Source organism: Bubalus bubalis, chromosome 3, assembly GCF_019923935.1.
Source record: "Bubalus bubalis isolate 160015118507 breed Murrah chromosome 3, NDDB_SH_1, whole genome shotgun sequence".
NCBI classification, from domain to species: Eukaryota; Metazoa; Chordata; class Mammalia; order Artiodactyla; family Bovidae; genus Bubalus; species Bubalus bubalis.
In genome coordinates this window covers 18787521-18809409 of record NC_059159.1, presented here as the reverse complement: position 1 = coordinate 18809409, position 21889 = coordinate 18787521, and the positions used below count along the sequence as shown (strand labels likewise).

Below are 21889 nucleotides of genomic sequence, written 5' to 3'. Positions count from 1 at the left end.
CAACATTTCCAGATTGAAACTGAAATACCTGTATCATCTCAGGAACAAATCTAAGCTTCAGGAGTTTATCAAAATCATAATGTATTATTACATCTTTGTATCTCATTTCCTATCTTGCTGGTTTGCAACACATTTACCCTATTACAAAACAAAAAGACCTTAATCCTATACTCACAATAACCCCTCACACGGGCATATTCTTGGCACAAACCTGTGCAGAGACTTCCTCGGTTACCAGCTGCTGCAGATTACCTTCGTTTAAAAAAAAAAAATGACTAGACCTTTAGCTCCTGCAATGATCTGTAGACTCCCAAAGCTGCATATTTCCAGCCACTTTTGAGTTGCATGCTGTAGCAAAACAGTCAGCACCTCTCAATAGATATTGCTGCAGAGAAAGATTTTAATTCAGCAGAGACTCTTTCTGTGTGTTAGAAGCAACCTCTATTTCCCCCTAAGAAGAAGATAGCTCAATAGCTCAACAAGATAGCCAGCCAGCCAGACATGTAACTAATATACACTTACTTGGTGGGCATTCCTAAGGTGATAGGGCTCTTGGAGGTTACTACACTATCTATTTTTATGCCAATCGTTTTAGGACTTTCTTTTAAAACTTTAAATTTACCCCCAAATGACTGGGGAACAGAAATAAAATCCTTCTCTTTTTGCCCCACTTCTATCTAACACCACGTTGGCTATGAAGCACCTTACTATTACTACCTAAACTACTACATCACAAATAATCCATGTTTTAATGTGTTTCAGGAGTAAATTTTCATTAGAAGTACAATTTACTACTATACATCTCTGAACATATACTTATTCATAAAAAATTAAACATCTGGTCCAAGGATACTTGCTATTTTTAGTGGAGAAGATAATACTATTTAATAAATAAGGCATATATCAATTCCACTCCTACTCACTGAGATTACTCAGTCAGACTGCCTTATGATAGTGTTCTTTCTATGACATATGCTGGGAAAATTCCTGGACATCGTGAGAGGAAAAAGAGCACTAGTCCCACATGCCGAAGGAATGAACTTTCCAAAAACCTTTAAATGCAGTCCTAAAAGAAGGCTTTTAAAATGTTAAATATCATTTAATTTCATGCTTTTATTAAAACTTTCTTGAGTAAAGTAATAATGAATACTAGGCCGCAAATTTAGTCCAGCTAAATTTCCTGCTACTGTTGAGTCAGAGTACCCACTGAATTATAGCTTGTATAATATTAATCAACTTTGTACCTTGCAGAATATGGCACCTGGGCCTTTCTTTTGACAACTATCTATTCTTAAACTTTGACCCAAAGAAACATTTAAATGATATGGAAAAGTTATTTTCCAAGTATAAAATACTGACCTAGCTAGCCCATATATTTCACTGTAAAACTCCACCTTGTGATAATTCCCAAGACGATAGTAAAATAAGACAAAAACTTCAAATATTTTTTAACTCATCAAAGTGGGCCTGGCATTTCATCCTTAAGTCAAAACACAAGACTGGGCTTTCAGCACAACATCAGATGTGAATTCTCCCTCTGCAGCATTATCACATGCGTCATCAATTACTGCCATGCCTAAGTCTAGCATCATGCCAGCACATTAAGACAGAAGGTACTATATGCAGTGTTCACTGGACCAGAAGAACAGAAATAAGAAGGGGAGGTGGGGAGAAAGAAACCCTAGAGAAGAAATTAAAAAAAGGCAGACCGTGCAATACAAACCAGATCATGGCTGCTTAGCTAATATGGGCCAACTGCTGTGGAAGAAAAATGTCGAACACCCCAAGTTGTGTAAATTTCTGTAAACATCTAAACACACACACAAACACACACAACACCAACCTAGTTAGGAACATAAATATATGTTGATCCTTTACTATGCTACAGCTATGAAAATAAAAGCTAAAGTTAAAATATCTGTATTCTCTAAATTGCCTTATTTTCCTGAGGGAGGAGGAGAAGCTAGTATTTCTTAAAGGGAGAAGGGGGAACGTCTTGACTGTTATAGAGACTCTCTCTCTGGTGACTTTCCATTCTAGTTAATCAATAACTCTGAAACCCTTACTAAATACATACACTTAAGAACAAATATTAAATACTGACAATACTGACAAATTTAGACATTTTAACAATGGACTGTGTAATCTGAAAATAAAGGGCTTTTCAAAAAAAAAAATAATGTTCAAAAATTAAAGAGTCAGGAAAATAAATCTACTTGTTCTGTTGCATTGTATCAATATTTAAAATTAAGTCATGTGAATAGATACAATCAACTTTCGACAAAAACCAGACATCTCTTAAACCACAGAAACCAAAGTGACCATGTCTCACAAGAGTCTGGTAAATAAAAATATTAGCCCCTAACCATTCCTAATGGAACATTTCACACATGATTGTGTTGCCAGGAAAGGTGAAGTTTTTTAAAGGATCAAAATACATTTTACTCCTTTATTCAATTTACAAAAACTTCAACTAAACTTAAACTTATTATCTTTAACAGAGTATGGGCCAAAAATGATATTTTTCCATCAAAATTCTAAAGTGTTTCTAGATTTTTTTCACTGATTTCCTAACATATTAAATATTAGATTACAACTCAAACTCTACTTGATTACTGTAGGGCATGCAAGAAAACAGCTCTAAACTGTACTCTAAGTTAATTAATAAGTTTAACTTCATTCACATCAAGTGTCACACGAACACTACCTAACTAACTATCTATGACCCCAAATTAAGCACTGATCTTACCGATTCTATAGGCTTGTCAAGGGATGCTTGTTCAATTTCCAAATGTCCTTCTTCATATTGATCAAAGTGATTACCCTGAAAAAACAAGACTACAGTTATTTTTCTAAAAGCAAATGCCAAAATTATTAGTAAAACTAATCAAACTAGGGGTTATCTTTAATTTTTCATTCTTTTTGAATAAACAACCAAAACTGTCACAAATTCAGGCTTTCTTAAATCTGTAAACACAATTTATTAGAAGTCTAGATCTAGTAATATGAACTTTTCTTATGATAAACATTGAAATTGCTAACTAAAACATTAACCATCATTTGGGATAGCAGCTCTTTCTTAGACTGACTATATTAGGAAGACGGCAGAATCTTAAAAACAAAGGGCTGTATTGTGTTTTACTTTTCCAAAACAATCTTGTGCTATAGCAAACAAACCCTGACAGCAGAATGCAAATAAAATCTGTATTACAACACTATTCAACGTTGCTAACACTGCCTTTCACTAAAACTGCTAAAATAGACAACTTTAAATCATCAATTTCCAACTCCAAAGCTTCAAGGAGTTCAGAAACACAATCTCTTGACACAGTATCCTAAATACAGCTATTCCTCAAATGATCTGCCAAAAGACACAAGCATGCCCGCGTAACGCTATATTTGACCATAATCAAGGAAGCTGTCACTACAACTAGAATAAGTCAAAACAGCTCAACTGAGGTGGGAACAGACAACTAGGAAGTTCTCTGTTTTTTTCTTCTGCTCCATGAGAAAAGGAAGAGTTCATAATTTAGCTTTAAATCAGAATATCAATTTTTCAGTTTCTTTCTTGTTATAAAGTTACAAGTATCAAATCTGGGTCTCCTGCACTACAGGCAGATTATTTTACCATCCCAAATACAGCTATTCTCAAATGATCTTACAAAGTAAGAGCATGAGGAGTTGTGAGCCCTAAATTTATTTAAGCCAAGAAGACTAAAGATTTCGGTCTAGCCTAAATTTAATTCCGGTATGGAGTGGTAGGACAACCTGGATGTTAACCTAACCAAAAATTACTTTGCTCTCTCAAAGTAAAATTTTAGTTGAACGAATACAGCTTAATTATAGCAAGCTCTGACATGTAATTTGCCACACTATATGGTAAACATTAAGTTACTTATTTTCGCAACCAGACTGTGAAGTCCTTAAGGACAAGAATGGGGTCTTGTAGTGACGAAAAAGTTCTGGAACTAGACAGTGGTAACAATGGTTGTATAACACTGGTAATGTATTTAACGTCACTGGACTATGCACTTTAATTAAAATGAAAAATGCTATGTTATTTGTTTTTACCAGGTTAAAGATAATAAAACTGTATGGTAGAGTCTATCCAAAAGAAGAAAGGAGCAATAGGATAGGAGTGGGGTTTCCAAAGATAAAAGCTAATCTCAAAAATAGAACAGGATTTAAGAGCAGAGGGGCTCAGACAGTAAAAGGATCTGCCTGCAGTGAAGGAGACTTGGTTTCCACTCCTGGGTTGGAAAGATCCCCTGGAGAAGGAAATGGTAACCCACTCCATTATTCTTGACTGGCGAATCCCATGGACAGAGGAGCCTGGCAGGCTACATACAGTCCATGGGCTCACAAAGAGTCGGACATGACTAAGCAACTAACACTACAACTCTCCCTTCCCAGAATGATGAAAAAACAACCATCAACAAATAATATTAAAAAAATAGCCATTAATCCTGAAAGTCTGTCTTAATCTCCAATATTTCATCCAATGATCTCTTTAAAGTAACACCTGCCTCTTGGCATTTAACTTCTATTCTAGCATTTAAAAGTTTAATAGTTGGGGTTTCCCTGGTGGTTCAGTGGTAAAGAATCCACCTGCCAATGCAGAAGACATGGGTCTGATCCCTCATCTGGGAAGATCTCACATGCTGCAGAGCAACTAAGCCTAGGAAACACAACCACTGAGCCCACTGCTACAACTACTAAAGCCCACACACAGCAACTAGAGAAAACCTTGTGCAGCAACAAAGACCCAGCACAGCCAAAAATAAATAAATTTATGTTTTAAGTTTAACAGTTACTTAAAAGTTGTTAACTGCAAAGTACATCTAAATTCCTAAATAATAAATACTCGGATAAATTAGATTAACCCAAATCTCACAGTATAGGACACCAAAGTGAAAGTGATAGTCACTCAGTCATGTCAGACTCTTTGCAACCCGATGGACTATACAGTCCATGGAATTCTCCAGGCCAGAATACTGGAGTGGGTAGCCTTTCCCTTCTCCAGGTGATCTTCCCAACCCAGGGATTGAACCCAGGTCTCCCACATTGCAGGCAGATTCTTTACCAGTTTAGCCACAAGGCAAGCCCACAGGACACTAATGTCTGGCCAAATTTCATTATTCTCTTTTACTCTATCAGTCAGTCAGTTCAGTCGCTCATCTGTGTCCGACTCTTCGTAACCCCATAGACTGCAGCACGCCAGGCCTCCCTGTCCATCACCAACTCCCAGAATTCACTCAAACTCATGTTCGCGTCAGTTCTTTTACTCTATAGCTTGATATAATTTAATTATAAAAGAATAATTTCAAACTACCAACAATAATTGGCTACTATTTTTTAAAGCAGCTAAACCTTTATTTAACTTAGGACAACTGATTAATTGATCTTCAACAAAGGTTCAAAAACAATTAGAGAAATAAGTATTTTCCATATATGGTGCTAGAACTAGGTACTCATATGTAAACAAGTCTCAATCTACACTGCACACCATAATAAAAATATAACTCAGAAAATGTATCACAGACCTAATAGCAGACCTTGAGTGAGACAAGGATTTAAGATACAATCCCAAAAGCACAACTTATGAAAGAAAAAATTGAAAAATTGAATTGAGAGAAAATATTCACAAACCTTAAAAGATTTGTATCCAGAATATATAAAGAAGTCACAAAACACAATATTAAGAAAACCTAGCTCTAAAGTAGGCAAAAGTTGGCTGGCAGGAATGTAAAATGGTACAGCCACTTAAGAAAATAGTTTGGCAGTTTCTTATACACTTATACACACATTTATCCAAATAACCCATCAATATTGTCACTAGGTATTCACACAAGTAAAACGAAAAACCTATGTTCACACAAAACCTGCCTGTGAATGTTTGGAAATTACTCAAATGTCCCTCAACTGGGAAAGGAATGTAAAAACTATAGTACACCCATACATGGACAAATATTCAGCAATAAAAGGAACAAACTACTCATATAAGCAACATCTGTATGAATTTCAAACACATTATGCTAAGTAAAAGAGGTCATGCTGAAGAAGCTACCCAATTCTATTTATATAGCATTCTGAAAAAGCAAAACTAGAGGAAAACACCAACTAGTGGTTTTTTCAGCCCCCTAAAAACTGCTTGATTCTAGAAGTTAACTCAGAAACCTGTTTAAGAGACAAGAGATGAGACAGAGGCCATTTTTAACTGCACATGTTTTTTTCTTTTGAATTTTATACTTAACTACCCAAAACTCAAATATCCTAATAGAAATCACAATCACTTTGTATTTTATCTCTGAATATTTAAAATGAAAGCTGTATGTATTTTTGAATCAGTATCACTTTAAAATAAATTTTAAAATATTTCCCCAGAAATTTTAAATGGTGTTGATTCAAAAATACAGTTATGTATTATGCTGTGTTACTTTGGGAGTTTTTCCCCAGAAGTAAAAGGTACTAGGGGGGAACACTGAGAGAAGAGTATCACATTTTCCACAGCTATTACATATTTAAAATGCAGATGATACTGTGGCATTTCTCTTTCGTTTTAAAAAGTAGAGACCTATGTCCAAGAAGGGAAGAGTTTAATTCTATTTTATTAATGCAACAATTAGGGAGTCATTTAAAAGTTTTAAAACTATGTGGAAGTATGTTAATTTGAAGTTAAATGGAAGGGGAAAACTCAGAAAGGTTGTGTGAGACTATGTGGACAAAAATTAAACAAGCAATGTTATGTAAATATGACAGGAGCTGGTAAGTATTTCTGGGGAAAAAAAAAAAAACTAACCAACATCTAAAGTTTAGTTTTTTAAGTATCTGCTGACTTTAATGATAGAACTTGAATTTAAACAGCCTGAAAAGAAATATCCTACAAATTATCATAACTAACTTAGGGAATTGAGAGAGATCACTTTTCAATATTTTGAGTATCTGATTTGCCATAATAAACCAAACAATTAGTGTCCTGTTTTTATTACTATCTTGTATTTGGCCTCATACAAATCATGTTATAGTTTTCATCCATTCTGTACTCATCTGCAAAATGAACTTGAACTAGACACTCATGTCATTTCTTGGCCTAAAATTCTATGAATTTGCAGATTTAAAGTGAATTAAAAGTATCCTACAAGGGAAAAAAACCCCTGACATTTAAAATTTGCCACTACAAAAACCTAATTACTATCAAAAGTAAAATGTTAACCAAAAAGCTAATAATCCCTAGTGGTGAAGCATAAAACATTTTTCATCTACACCGAAATAAACATAATGACATGAAAATCAAGTAAAAGCAAGCAATAAATAAGCTACGTGACCCTGGGCTTGCTGTTGACTTTTCAGATACAATACCAAAAGGCACAGGACTTCCCAGGTGGCACTAGTGGTAAGGAGCCCGCCTGCCAATGCAGGAGACGCGGGTTTGATCCCTGGGTCGGGAAGAGTCTCTGGAGGAGGAAATGGCAACCCACTCCAGTATTCCTGGAGAATCAATCCCATAGACAGAGGAGCCTGGCACGCTATGGTCCACAGGGTCACAAAGAGTCAGACACGAAGGAAGTGACTTAGCACAGCACAGCACACAAAAGGCATGATGCATAAAAAAAAATAACTGCTAAGGACTTTAATAAAATGTAAAACGTCTGCTCTGTGAAAGTCACTGTCAAGAGGATAAGAGGACAAGCCACAAATCAGGAGAAAATATTGCAAAAAAGCACATCGGACAAAGAGCTGTTATCTAAAATATACAAAGAACTCAAACAATAAGAAAAAAACAACTAAAAAATGGGCAAAAGATCTAAACTGACACTTCACCAAAGAAAATATACATGTAACAAATACTATATGGAAAGATGCTCAACAACTTATTTCATTAGAGAACTGCAAGTTAAAATGAAATGCCACTACATATGAGAATGGCTAACATCCAAGATACTGACAACATCAAATGCTAGCAAGGATGTGGGAGCAACAGGAATTCTCACTCACTGCTGGTGGGAAAACAAAATACAAAAGACAGTTTGGCAGTTTCTTACAATACTAAACATACTCTTACCATACCATCCAGCAATTGCATTCCTTGGTATTTATCCAGATGAGTTTAAAATTTACATCAAACAAAACCCTGTACATGACAGTTACCGTAGTTTTTATTCACAACTGCTAGAATTTGGAAACAACCAAGATGTTGAAGAGATGAACAGATTAACTGACCATGATACATCTATGCAACAAAATATTTTTCACCACTAAAAAGATGAGCTATCAAGTCAGAGAAAGACACAGAGGAGTCCTGAAAACATATTACTAAGTGAGAGATGCCAATCTGAAAAGATAACATATTTTGACTCCAAGTAAGTAACACCCTGGAAGAAGCAATACAATGGAAACAGTTACGGGTACACACACATACAGTGTGTGGCTGTCAGGGGCTTAAAGGGAAAAAAGGGATAAACAGATGGAACACAGATTTTTAGGACAGTGAAACTACTCTATATGATACTGTAATGGTGGATACATGTCATTATACTACATACATCAACACTACAGAACTACATCAACAGTGAACCCTAAGATATACTAGGACCTTGGGTGATAATTAGGTGTCAATGCTGGTTCACCTCTTGTAACAAATGTACCACTCTGGTGGGAATTGTTGATTACAGCTGATGTGAAGGAGGGAATGGATATATGGAAACTGAATGTTGAGCCTAATTTAAAACTGACTTAAAAAATAAAATCTATGCATTTTTTAAAAAGTAAACAACAAAAAAGTTAATAATCTGAGTAAACCCATAGTCAAAATTTCCAAGGCATTTCTTCAAAATAGTATGTTCATTTTAAAACTTGACTACAAAATTGTAAAATTGATAACAATGATTATCTCAAAGAAATGAAATAAAGTAGCACTTTCTTTCACTTTTTCCTATTACAATGTAGCCTGAACTTTTAACAATATCTACTTTTACATTTGTATTACTTGCTCTGTTTTAGTGGAGGTTTTTTCCCTGATTTTTGCTTTTTAATTGCTTTATTAACTTAACATTTTTCCATGCAAATGGGTGAAACTATACTGTTGACAGAAACTTAGATTGGGTACCAAGGCAATGTCCAATTAGAAGCTGGTAACATCTGACACATGGGAAATTACAAAAGGTTTACAGCAAATGGATCAGTAAAGGCATATCAGGAAAATGCAAGGGAAAAGAATAATAGTATTAATCTCATGGAAAATGGCAGGAGTCAAGGCATAAGGCAAAATTCATCATGATGGTCATGGTGATTAGAGACATTAATACAGAAATAAATGTCCCGTACTAATGAAAGATGTTAATAAGGGGGAAACAGGCACAGAGTATATGAGAGGTGTGGTGTATAAAAAAACTCTGTGCTACCTTAGCAAACTTTCTGTAAATCTAAAACTGTTCTAAAATAAAAGGTTTATTTTTATAAGTTTTGGGAAGGATCAATACCATTCCACAGACACAGACATGTATAGCTTTCTTTAGCTTTATAAAATCCTTTAGAAACCTTACCCACTAAGCTCATGATATACTCAATACAGGATCTGGGAAACAGTTGAATTTAGGGGATTTTTTTTTTAATCATTTCTATTTTACAAACAAGAGAACTGATATATGAACTGATACAGAGATTGTCACAAATTCACAAAGGCTTCTGATTCTTAGTCCCATATTCCTACCACTGTATTCTACTATACAAAACCCAAAGATTAAAAAAACAATAACCTTGCCTCCATAATTCTGAAATAATATTCTCTATAGAAAGCAGAATAGTCAAAACTTAGTTAGCGATATGTAAAACAGATAATAACCTGCTGTACAGATGGATGGATATACAGCATAGGGAACTCTATTCAATACTTTGTAATGGCCTATATGGGAAAAGAATCTTAAAAAAAACAAAACGGTGGAGATATATATATATAGATATAGATATATAGATATATAACTGGCTCACTTTACTGTACATTTGAAACCAGCAACACTGTAAATCAACTATCAGTTCACTTCAGTTGCTCAGTCGTGTCCGACTCTTTGTGACCCCATGAATCGCAGCACACCAGGCCTCCCTGTCCATCACCAACTGCCGGAGTTCACTCCGACTCATGTCCATCGAGTCAGTGACGCCATCCAGCCATTTCATCCTCTGTCATCCCCTTCTCCTCCTGCCCCCAATCCCTCCCAGCATCAGATCCTTTTCCAATGAGTCAACTCTTTGCATGAGGTGGCCAAAGTACTGGAGTTTCAGCTTTAGCATCATTCCTTCCAAAGAAATCCCAGGGCTGATCTTCAGAATGGACTGGTTGGATCTCCTTGCAGTCCAAGAGACTCTCAAGAGTCTTCTCCAACACCATAGTTCAAAGGCATCAATTCTTCAGCGCTCAGCCTTCTTCACAGTCCAACTCTCACATCCATACATGACCACAGGGAAAACCATAGCCTTGACTAGATGCACCTTTGTTGGCAAAGTAATGTCTCTGCTTTTGAATATGCTATCTAGGTTGGTCGTAACTTTCCTTCCAAGGAGTAAGCGTCTTTTAATTTCATGGCCACAGTCACCATCTGCAGTGATTTTGGAGCCCCCCAAAATAAAAGTCTGACCCTGTTTCCACTGTTTCCCCATCTATTTCCCATGAAGTCATGGGACCAGATGCCATGATCTTCGTTTTCTGAATGTTGAGCTTTAAGCCAACTTTTTCACTCTCCACTTTCACTTTCATCAAGAGGCTTTTTAGTTCCTCTTCATTTTCTGCCATAAGGGTGGTGTCATCTGCATATCTGAGGTTATTGATATTTTTCCTGGCAATCTTGATTCCAGCTTGTGCTTCTTCCAGCTTAGCGTTTCTCATGATATACTCTGCATATAAGTTAAATAAACAGGGTAACAATATACAGCCTTGACATACTCCTTTTCCTATTTGGAACCAGTCTGTTGTTCCACGTCCAGTTCTAACTGTTGCTTCCTGACCTGCATACAGGTTTCTCAAGAGGTAGGTCAGGTGGTCTGGTATTCCCATCTCTTTCAGAATTTTCCACAGTTTACTGTGATGCACACAGTCAAAGGCTTTGGCATAGTCAATAAAGCAGAAATAGATGTTTTTCTGGAACTCTCTTCTCCAATAAATTTTTTAAAATTTAGTTATCATAGAATACATGGAAAGACTGAAGATGTATTACAAATGAGAGAAGACAACCAAGAAACAGCTAAATGTAAACAATGTGGAAACCTGGATGGGATCCTGGAACAGAAAAAGGACATCAGTGGAAAAACTGGTAAAATTCAAATAAGGTCTATGATTTAGTTAATATTATCTTACCAATGATAATTTCTTAGTCTTGATAATTATGTTATGGTTATTATACAAATATTGTAGCAGAAGAACTTGAGTGAGTAGTATACCAAAACCCTCTACACTATTTTGGGGACTACTCTGTAAGTCTAAAATTAGTTAAAAATAAAAACAAAAAGCAAAAACCTTTCAGTTATTATTATTATTGAAAGCATATTATGAGAAAAAAATCAAAGAGCTAAAAACTGTACTTTTGGAAAGGTAGAATAGAAACTGCTTGTATATATTAAGTAACTCTGAAAGAATCCACGTATAATTAAACAGTGGTTGTCTTTGAGAAGAAGTGATTTAACTTTTCACTCTGAATCCTTCTGTCTCTTCTGAATGTTGTACTAGAAAAGCAAAATGAAGGATGGAATATAAGAAGTGATTTCAAACTCCCAGGGCACAAACTATAGTAGCAGTAGCAGTGATGATGATGATAATATTTCTTGGCTTTCTCCCCCACAAAAGTTTTTTCCAAGTCATTCTGATAAATTTAGTAAGATTGTTCTTTCCAAAAATAATCAGCAAGGCATCTGATTATCTGCTGGCCTCAACAGGGATTTGAAGAGAAGTAATTTTTTCTGCTTTACCCTGTTTCCAAAACCACATTTAGATCTCTGAAATCCCATTAGAGCTAGGATGACTGTATCATACAAACCAGGGCATAGACAGAGGAAGAGGGTGTGCTAATCCTAATTACCCCTGGACAAGAGGTATAAACAGTCATCCTGGTGAAAATTCACAGATCCTGTGATTATTAAGGCATTCTTAAAATTTGATTTCAATGATCACTGTTTTGAACAGTTATTTCATTGTCCAAATCAATTCTTCCTTTTCAAATATTACCTGCTTTTAGAGTGAAATATAGCTTTTCATTTATGCTGATCAGAAATATAAGTTCAAAAAGATTAGACATACACATAATGTGTCTAAGATTTTTAAATGCACACCCACATATACATACTGCCAGCTGACTTTCTTTTAACTGCCTCTTCTTTCAAAAAAGGATCAACTTGGGGTAGGTCTTAACTACAAATGAATAGAACCTGACCGACCTGCATATTACTGAAGTACACGGTAGCTTTAGTTCCTTACAGGTCAAGGATTCTGCTCCCAAGCACAGGACAAATGTGGAAATTTTCTATTACAAATTTAGCTGCAGTGATCATTTCAATATAAATAGAGACTAAGGTTGCCCTAAATTTATCCATATAAATGAATCTTGTTATTTGCTAACCAGTGCTGATTTTGAAATCTACATGATCCCACAGCTTTTCCAGTAATTAACTATATGGTAATTAATACAGAAAATGAGAAATAAAGAAAAGTGTGGAACCATTCTTTAAGGATCACAACCAACAACCCATAATTTCAAATAGCAAAACAAAGTATTTAAGACCTCGAAGAGGTGAGCCTCTTCCATCTTCTTATAGTTATTAAAATTCCGTACCATTTCTAAAAAAAATTTTTTTGATGAAAAGTATTACTCATAGTAAAAGTTGGCAGATCCAAAGTTTCCAATTTGAATCAAATCCATTATTAACAGGAGGATTATACAGACCGAAAATTTAAATCCTGTCTGGCTTTCCTATCTAGACTAGGTATGAGCCAAGTTTAAAGTTTTATCTTTGTCAGCTTTATTGTACCACTCATGCAAACCCATCTTAGCCCCTGTCTCTAGCTATTAAGCTACCTGTTATACATGTTCCTGTCTCGGCTCCAAATCTCTGCAATCAAAATTTATTTTTTCTACTGTATTTACCATTATCCCCTTAGAGACTGTCTAAAGTCACAAAGTAGATATATTAATCGTAACCCTACATCACAACTCAAATAATATATTTGTTTATAATTTGGAGTTTCTAAATTCAAAACATATAATGATGCTGATTTCACCTGCCATGGATTAAAAATGGTTTTGTTTAGTGTATAAAGCCATACAGAACAGCTTCATATTTCACCTATGAACAAAACTTGTTCTCCTCTGACAACAAATAATGAGAATTCATCTCTGTCTCCCTCTCCCTTACCCCTGCCAAATAAACTAATTCTAGTATGGTCTCAAATCAGAAAGAAAACATCTCAGGATGAAAAACATATCCAAAAAGTAATGGACATTTGGGGAATCCCTTAGTGATCCAGTGGTCAGGACTCTGAGCTTCCACTGCTGAGGGCCCAGGTTCAATCACTGGTCGGGGAACTAAGATCCCACAAGCTACATGGCTTGGCCATAAAAATAAAGAAATGAACATCCTGGGGGATTACTGATATCATTTTACTAGTATAATAAAAATATATTTAAATTTAGAAACACCACTGTGGTCAATTCCTCAAAAACCCAAGTTCTTCACTATTGTTTTCATCATCATACAGTCTGATTTCCAATGACTTTCAGTACATTACTGTAAAGCCAAAGATTTCTGAAGTCAGACACCAGAAATCAAAGCAGTCTGCTGGGGGTGGGGGTGGGGGTGGGGGTGTGTGTCTGCTAGGGGGGTGTGTGTGTCTGCTAGGGGTGTGTGTGTGTGTGTGTGTCTGCTAGGGTGTGTGTGTGTGTGTGTGTGTGTGCGTGCACGTGTGCTTACTCACTCAGTTTTGTCCAATTATGGGTGTATGTGTGTTTTTGCCCACATGCGCACTTACTCACTCAGTTGGGACCCTGGGCTGTAGCCCGCCTGGCTCCTCTATTCATGGGCTTTTTCAGGCAAGAATATACTGGACAGAGTTGCCATTTTCCTCCTCCAGGGGATCTTCCCAACCCAGGGATTGAACTTGTGTCTCTTCTGTCTCCTGCACTGCAGGCAGATTCTTTACCCGCTGAGCCATCTATAACCTTAGGCAGATTACCAAACCACTCGCTGGGCTTAGGCCTGTTTCCCCAGCTATCAAGTCCAGATGATGACACTACTGTATTACTGCACAGGCTTTGAGATTTAAAGAGTTAAAAAAAAGTAATAAATTATTATTTTAAGACATTGTTGAGGCCAGTCAGTAACCCAGAAATATAAATCCACTTACTAAATTTAATTCTATGTAATTTGGTAGGAGAGATAATTGGCTAAGCAATCTCAGTAAGTATCTAAGAATTTGAAAACACACTACACTGAGTCAAGGGTATGAGCATATCACACCCTTGTCTAAAAATACATGTACATCTGTTTGACATATCAAATTTTCTGGATAATTGGACTTCAGACCAAGAAAGGACTGGTTTCCAAAAACTCACTACACTGAAAAATTAGTATCTTTTAAAAACCCCACAGGAGAAATACACCTTTTTCAGAAATGCAGGCAAAATCAGCAAACAATTTCTGAGGTGTTCAAAAAGATATGGAGACAGTAGTTAAGAAGTCCTATGGGATCCACATCAATGCTTATTATTTCTTTCACCACTCGCTGGTACGATAAATGTCTATTTAGACATGTGACAAAAATTCTGCACTATTCCACAGAATAACAATGTGTATATACAATATGTCACACAAAAGAAAACTCACAACTAAGATTGCTATCATTAATATATACAATATAAAGTGAGATTACAACTCTCCATAAGACAACCTCCATTCCTGAAATATCGTTCAGTTGGCTTTACAGGATATCACAGAACTAACAGTTCAACTTAGATAATCCACAACACAGCAGAAGTTGATCCCCCAAGTTGGACATAATCCTCAGACTCTACATAGTCTTTCCTTCCTACATTTGTGCCTCTGCTGCTAAGTCACTTCAGTCGTGTCCAACTCTGTGCGACCCCATAGACAACAGCCCACCAGGCTCTCCCGTCCCTGGGATTCTCCAGGCAAGAACACTGGAGTGGGTTGCCATTTCTTTCTCCAATGCATGAAAGTGAAAAGTGAAAGTGAAAAGTGAGAGTGAAGTTGCTCAGTTGTGCCAGACTCTTAGTGACCCCATGGACTGCAGCCCACCAGGCTCCTCTGTCCATGGAATTTTCCAGGCAAAAGAGTACTGGAGTGGGGTGCCATTGCCTTCTCTGTATGTGCCTCTACTTAACCATTAATTCAAATATCTGAGCAACTTGTAGGTGCCAGACCCTGAACCAATTCTAGAAAAATGAACAAGAAAGAATCTGCATTCAAGGAGTTCTACATCCAGGGAGATGAGGTAATTATAAGCATTATAATATAATAAAATAATAAGTATCATAAAGTATACACTAGGAGAGATAAAAACAATACAGTGGTTAAAGGCTGAGACTAGTCCAAACTACTTGAAAGCTATCTCTTCGACTCACTAGCTGTGTGAAGTGGGTAAGTTTTTCATTTGTAAAACGGAGATAAAAATAGAATCCACCTAACTGGGAGATTGTACGAGATAATAAGCATAACATAGTGCCCAACAGAGAGCACTCTGTACTGTTAGCTGCTACTATTACTAATAAAAGTGCTGTTACTGAAATATGACCAAAGAAAATAAGCAACTAACTGCCTAGGGAAGATGTCAGAGACACAACAAATTGAGTCTTGAAGAATGAGTGGTAAGAATTTCAGACAGGTAGGAGGACATGCAAAAACAAAACAACAAAAAAGCCTAGCAGGTCCAGATAAAAACAGAAACTACAGGATGGCAAGACAATGACAGGGCAAGAAAAGAAACACATCTGTTACAATGGCACCAGATGCTTAACAGTCTCAAAAGCCAAATTAGTGCATTTGGATTTTATTCTTGAAACGATCAGGAACGACAGGAAAAGTCATATTTTAGGAGAGAACAAGGTTCAAATCTGAGTTTACTGTGTGGCCTCAATTTCTGTTTTCTCTTCTGTAAAGTGAAGGATACTACCACCTCGCTTGGATGGTTACTTAGATAAATATCTCCAAAATGCCTTGGCACAAAGCCTGTCATTTAATACTATTCAACAAACAGTAGCTGATAGTTTCATCACTAGATTCCACAGCAGTCAACTTCTGATGCTATAATGGTCATGGATACATTTTGACACCTTATTTTGACAGTATCCAGTAGAAGTACCACTCTTCTCTGCCATCTACTCTTCTACTGGAATAAATGAAAAAAAATAGACTGATTTTTAAAAACCTTTTCTTATCCTTTTTTATATTTTATGATGCTGTGCCAACAAACAGGAACTCAATAAATGACTGGGAAATGGAATGGAATTTTTGGTAAACCTATAAAACAGCAAAAAGGCAGGCAAGAAGTCATAAACGACCAATTAAGCTTATAAAGGTAAGATACTCCGGGGGGGGGGGGGGGTTAATGATAAGCATACCAACTATTTCCAACCAGTTAGTTAACTGGTAGAAAATGCTGTGAAGTATTAAAGAGAAACAATGCTTTGTATAATGTAGACCATACCAACACTCATCACCTCAAAGGGGCTATAAGTCACAGCATAAAGAATGCTATAAAAGAAATGAGAAGATTAAAGTTCAAAACTCAGGTCTGTACTAGACAAGTTTCCTCATCTATAATAGACTTACTACCTACTCTATTTACCTTGTTGAGTTACTGGGAGAATTAGACAAGACTGTATACAAGGGCACTTATTAAACTGTCATGACAGTATGCAACTACACAATATTACCATTCTAATATCCAGGTTAGAAGATTTTACAACATCCTGGTGCCTCAGTTTCCAAACTTCCTTTCCTAAAATGATCCTGACGTCCATTCTACTGTAGCCATTTCACTCTCATGGTCATTACAATTTCAACTCCTCCATTATCTCTATTTCAAACACTGTGCTCTCCAGCCACAACCTTCTGTCTTTCCAACTCCTCTAGAACCTCCACTCCAAGAATCCTTCAACCTCATCAGAACCTACGACCCAATGATCCAACTTTCTCTACCCTTAACCCTCGAAGTCCTCACTTGTCTCTCTGTCAAGCTTAAAATCACATAGCCCACTATTGTAATCATTCCCTTGTATACACCTTCTACTCTACTCCCTTGCCCCCATTCACATTAATTCCGGTTAATGGAGACCGGTCATCACAGCTTTAACAGTATGTGTAGCACATCTAACACAACTCTATCTAAATCAGTCTTCCTACGTCTTTTCCTCTGCTTAACACCTTAAATAGCTAGTGCATGCCTGCTTACAGCATTAAAACTTTTGTAGCCCTAGCTTTTCCTTTTCCCGTTCCCAATGGTTTATTCATTGTCCTTAAAAAAAAAAAAAAAAACACCCCACAACCAACTCTGCTAGTTTTACCTCTACATTTTTACCCTGGCTATTTTCTCCAGCTGAATGCCTCCCAATCTTTTCCTTTGCAAGGATGCAAACCCATCTTTCAAGACTCAGTTTAAATGTTTCATAAAGGCACACTTAATCATCCCACTTTAAGGGTTCTCTTTCTCCCTTAGGGTTTTGCATTTATTTACTGTAATACTATTTATCTGATAATCATGTTAGTCTTGTGTATAATACATACTGTTTTTACTTTTGGTATCTCTCCAGCTATAACAATAGCTCCCTGAAAAACACCACTTCTTAATCAACTCCCCCAAAGACATAATCATATATACTATTCCTAAAACAAACACTTCAAATATTGTTTTAACAACTTATCAAAAAATTAACTTATATTCTAAAAAATATTTCTGAAGTAAATATACCTTTTTGTATCTCTTGCGCAGATGAATCCCTAAAGTAGTATTAATTAGATTTTCAACTACTTTTGTCCCTTTTATACTCCATAATTTTACTCATAGGAACAAGATAAGTTATTGACACTACAGCAACCACAAGCATCGACTTTAGTTTCTTCTATAGTCAAGACCTAAAGTATCAAATTAATTTATTGATTTTATCAGTACTGCCTATAAAGGGTGAAAAATTAAGCCCCTCTCTCTCATCAACTCTGGAAAAATAATATTAAATGAATCATGAGATATGAATACTGACTTTTCCAACAATCATTATTTAAAATGTCAGATACAGAACATGATCAATCACTTTTCTCTATAACAACTTTAAACCTGGAGAGCTATTTTCTATTCCAGTTTTAATAAACAGAGACATAAACTGAAATCCCCCCTTGAAATCAACATATTTACTTTAGCAAGGATCACAAAAATAATTGGAAACTCATGAGACAAGAGTAAATGTAATATTACAAAGGTAACTTTCTGGCCACTTGAGTGACACAAAATACAAGATTTACCTTACTCTAACATTGTTGGTAAAAAGAAGAATTCAGGCAAATAACAGGAAACTCTGTTTGGGGCCCAAATGTTAATTTTTTACTCACTATAGCACATACTAAAACATTATGTGCTATTAACTTGTGTACAATGCCAAAGTAACTTTAGCTATATTTTTTTCTCCCAAACATTCCTAAATTAGATATAAAATACTAAGTGTATGTTAAATCTCAAAGAAATCATTTTGTATAGGCATAACAATACAGTATATTCAGCTTGGGCATATTTAATTTTTTGCACTGATTAATACAACATGTATTAAGCACATTTGGTTAGACTTCCACAGTTAAATGGACAATTCACTTTTTATAACTGGAAAATCATTACAACATCTTCTGGTATTCACTGCAATATCAAATCAATGATTCACTGCAATATCAAATCAATGCCTTCTTTCAGTATTTGTGGTGGTCATTTGTAATGCCTTTGGTAACTGCCATGAGTCAGCTTTCACTTAATACTAAATGGCAATGCTAATATGAAGAGAGAATGCCAGACATATAAGTATCAAGTAGTTTCAAGGAAGGAATTTTAACAGAATTCAAGAACTGGATGTCTACCTCAAGCTGGAATTCATTTTCATTAATAAAACATTAGAAACTTATTAAGTCACAAGAGCAAAGACGAAACCTCTACATGGAGGGGTTCAAGATTTCATGAACTTTTGCTTTTTTTCCGAAAATGGTAATCTTGACCACATCAAGAAAACAAACCGTCCTTTATTCATTTTATCATGTTATCCAAATAGATTGAATTGATATGGAAATTATCCCAGAGATGAAGCAGCACAATCGAGGTAACCAGTTATATATGCTTTTAAAATTTTTTTAAGTCACAAATGTTAGTTCTGGTTATTTAACTTATAAATAGACCTGAGAAAATGTAATAAAAATATCTCTCGCAGTACTTTAATGAGAAGTTTGTGACACATACAAAATAAACGGAAGGACTACAACAGAACATTTATTTTTCCATAACTTTATTGGCACTCAGCCTAATGATATATTTATCTAGATATTTTTCTTCTTGGTCTTCCATACCTACTTTAAAATGAAATAAGTAAGGCTGCCATCAAATGAAGCCCTATGATCACAGTTCTTGCCAACCCCATCCTCCCTTCAAGGAAGGTTGTAATAAATGTCTTTCTCTCTGATGTTATTTCTTAATATGTCTCATGTTTTTAAATGCCTTTTGCCTTAAATATATACCCTGTACCCTTGAAATCACAACCAGGGAGACTTCCTTTATGTTGCCCTTACTTTGGTCACTCTTAATCCCTTGAGAATATACTAACCAGTAATGGTGCATTTGCTAATAACCATACCAATGCATGGTGAGTATATTGAAGTTTGTACAGCCTTGATTCCAGGCCTTTCCACCTATCATCATGTGTATGGGAATTGAAACAGTAATGATTTTGCGTAAGTTTCAATATCCTAAGCAAAGTTGACAATGATTTTCACAGCAGTGGTATCTTTCAGATGATAGGAAACAGAGGTTAGAACATTTGCCCATGGGTGATCTCTGGCATGTCTGCATTAGAATGCCAACTGTATTACACAGTCCCACATAGAAAATATATTAATATACTTCTATGACCTAAATATTTTAAAACTGTAAACCTCCTGACAATGGTCTCACTTATGAATTATCTGAAGGTCACATCTTGGTGTCACATATGAAACACAAAAAACGTACTACATAAAAGTAATATAGCTTATTGCTGTGTACCACTATGATTACTATATACGTTACAGAAAGTTCTTGGGTAATTTCTACACTTTTATTATGACCTTTAAGATAGTTGTTTTTTTCATTACTTTATCACCTACTGATCTATTACTGTAGCTCCTTTTCATTAGAAATCTCAAGCAGAATGCATTCAGAACAAGAGGAAATGAGAAGCTACTTGAAATCACCAGTCCTCTGCAAGCACACAAGCTGAGGAGCATTTCCTCACTAACATTCAGCTGCATCATCATTAATAGCTGCGCAACCACTAAATGCTAAGCAGTGTGTATATATACCTCATTGCTGTACATCACAGTACAAAAAATACTTTATTTAGTGAACTTGGAATTCAAAGTGTTGAAAATATATCTACATTTGTAAATTATACCATGCTATTTTCCACTAGTTTCTGTAATGTTTCAATCTGTGAACAAATATGCCTTAATCTGGTAAATGTAGGCAGAAGTCATGTCTCCTTCAGAAATTGAGGTCAGATTCTTAAAGAAGTAGTTAAAACTCTTAAAACATTTAGAAAATAAATACATCAGCCCAAACCACAAAGATTTCCAAAGATAAAACACCACTTAAAGGGGGTATTTTTAAATAATGTCAGAACTAAGACAAGAGTTAACAATATATCCTCTATGACAAAGGGTAACATCACTATCAGAAGCCTTCCTAGAAGCCCTTGGGAGACCAACAAGAAACAGATCTGGACAAAATGCAACAGAGTAGAAACTGTAATTGTATCACCTCTCTGAAAGCTCATTTATTCTTTGTGACCTATAAGTTTATCCTCCATATTTGATGACTCAGTTAGTTATAGAAAATATACAATTGCCAGTAAAGTTATTGGTCATGAGCACAGGTTCAAAGTCAAAAGCAGGAGTCTAAATCCTGGTTCTGCCATTACCAGCTGCGGATACTTGGCCAAGTTATTTAACTATCTGTACCTGAGCTGCCTCATTTGACAGTAAGAGTAACACTATGCACCTCATAGAGTTATTGGAAGATTAAGAGACAACATATGTAAAATCCACAGAACAGTACCTGTTTATTATTAAAATGAAGTTATCAAATGCTTTCAAACATATCCCTGATAATAATGATTACTCTTTATATTCATTAAGTGCTTCAAGTAATATGCCAATTAGGCTCCTCTCTATATTATATAAAACACCTTTGAAACTTTAAGTGTTCACAAAATCTAATAGTGAAAAAAAAAAAATCTAATAGTGAAGCCTCCTCTGACTCCATACTAAATTCAAGAGACAACCCTTAAGCTCGCCAAAATTTGCACCTAATGGTAAACTGGTAATGAGTGAAATTCTACAATTCTAAATTCCCTTGCCAAATTAAAGGCAAAGAAAATGATAGTCATCTTGAACTTACCAGAGAAGGTGCACAGAAAAATTTCCACTGCTAGAAGATCTGTTTAAAGAAACAGGATCATGTACTGTATCTGGAAACCTACTTTGGATTTGTTTTCAAGTGTACTCAGTAGCTTCACCTCATTTATCACTTAAAGCCTTAAAAGGCCAAGTTAATTTTGAATAACCTGACCTTGAACAATGTTTCAGATAAGCTATATGCAGGAGCTTTCTA

At 35.7% G+C, this 21889-nt stretch overlaps 1 protein-coding gene across 8 annotated transcripts in view; it reads right to left on the bottom strand.

Moving 5' to 3' along the window:
- The window catches only part of GPATCH8 (G-patch domain containing 8), a 95329-nt gene that overhangs the window by 71085 nt on the left and 2355 nt on the right, over nt 1–21889 (bottom strand). For 4 of the 8 annotated variants that reach the window (XM_025279981.3, XM_025279978.3, XM_025279976.3 and 1 more), the window contains exon 2: nt 2750–2824. Coding sequence is in view for 2 of the 8 variants with exons in the window: in XM_025279976.3 (XP_025135761.1) it covers nt 2750–2824 (75 nt within the window). In the remaining 6 variants the exon portion in view is untranslated. Of the gene's footprint in view, nt 1–1723; nt 1759–2749; nt 2825–21889 lie in introns of those variants that run through there. The other 4 variants (XM_044938890.2, XM_025279979.3, XM_025279985.3 and 1 more) reach the window with 3 other exon arrangements.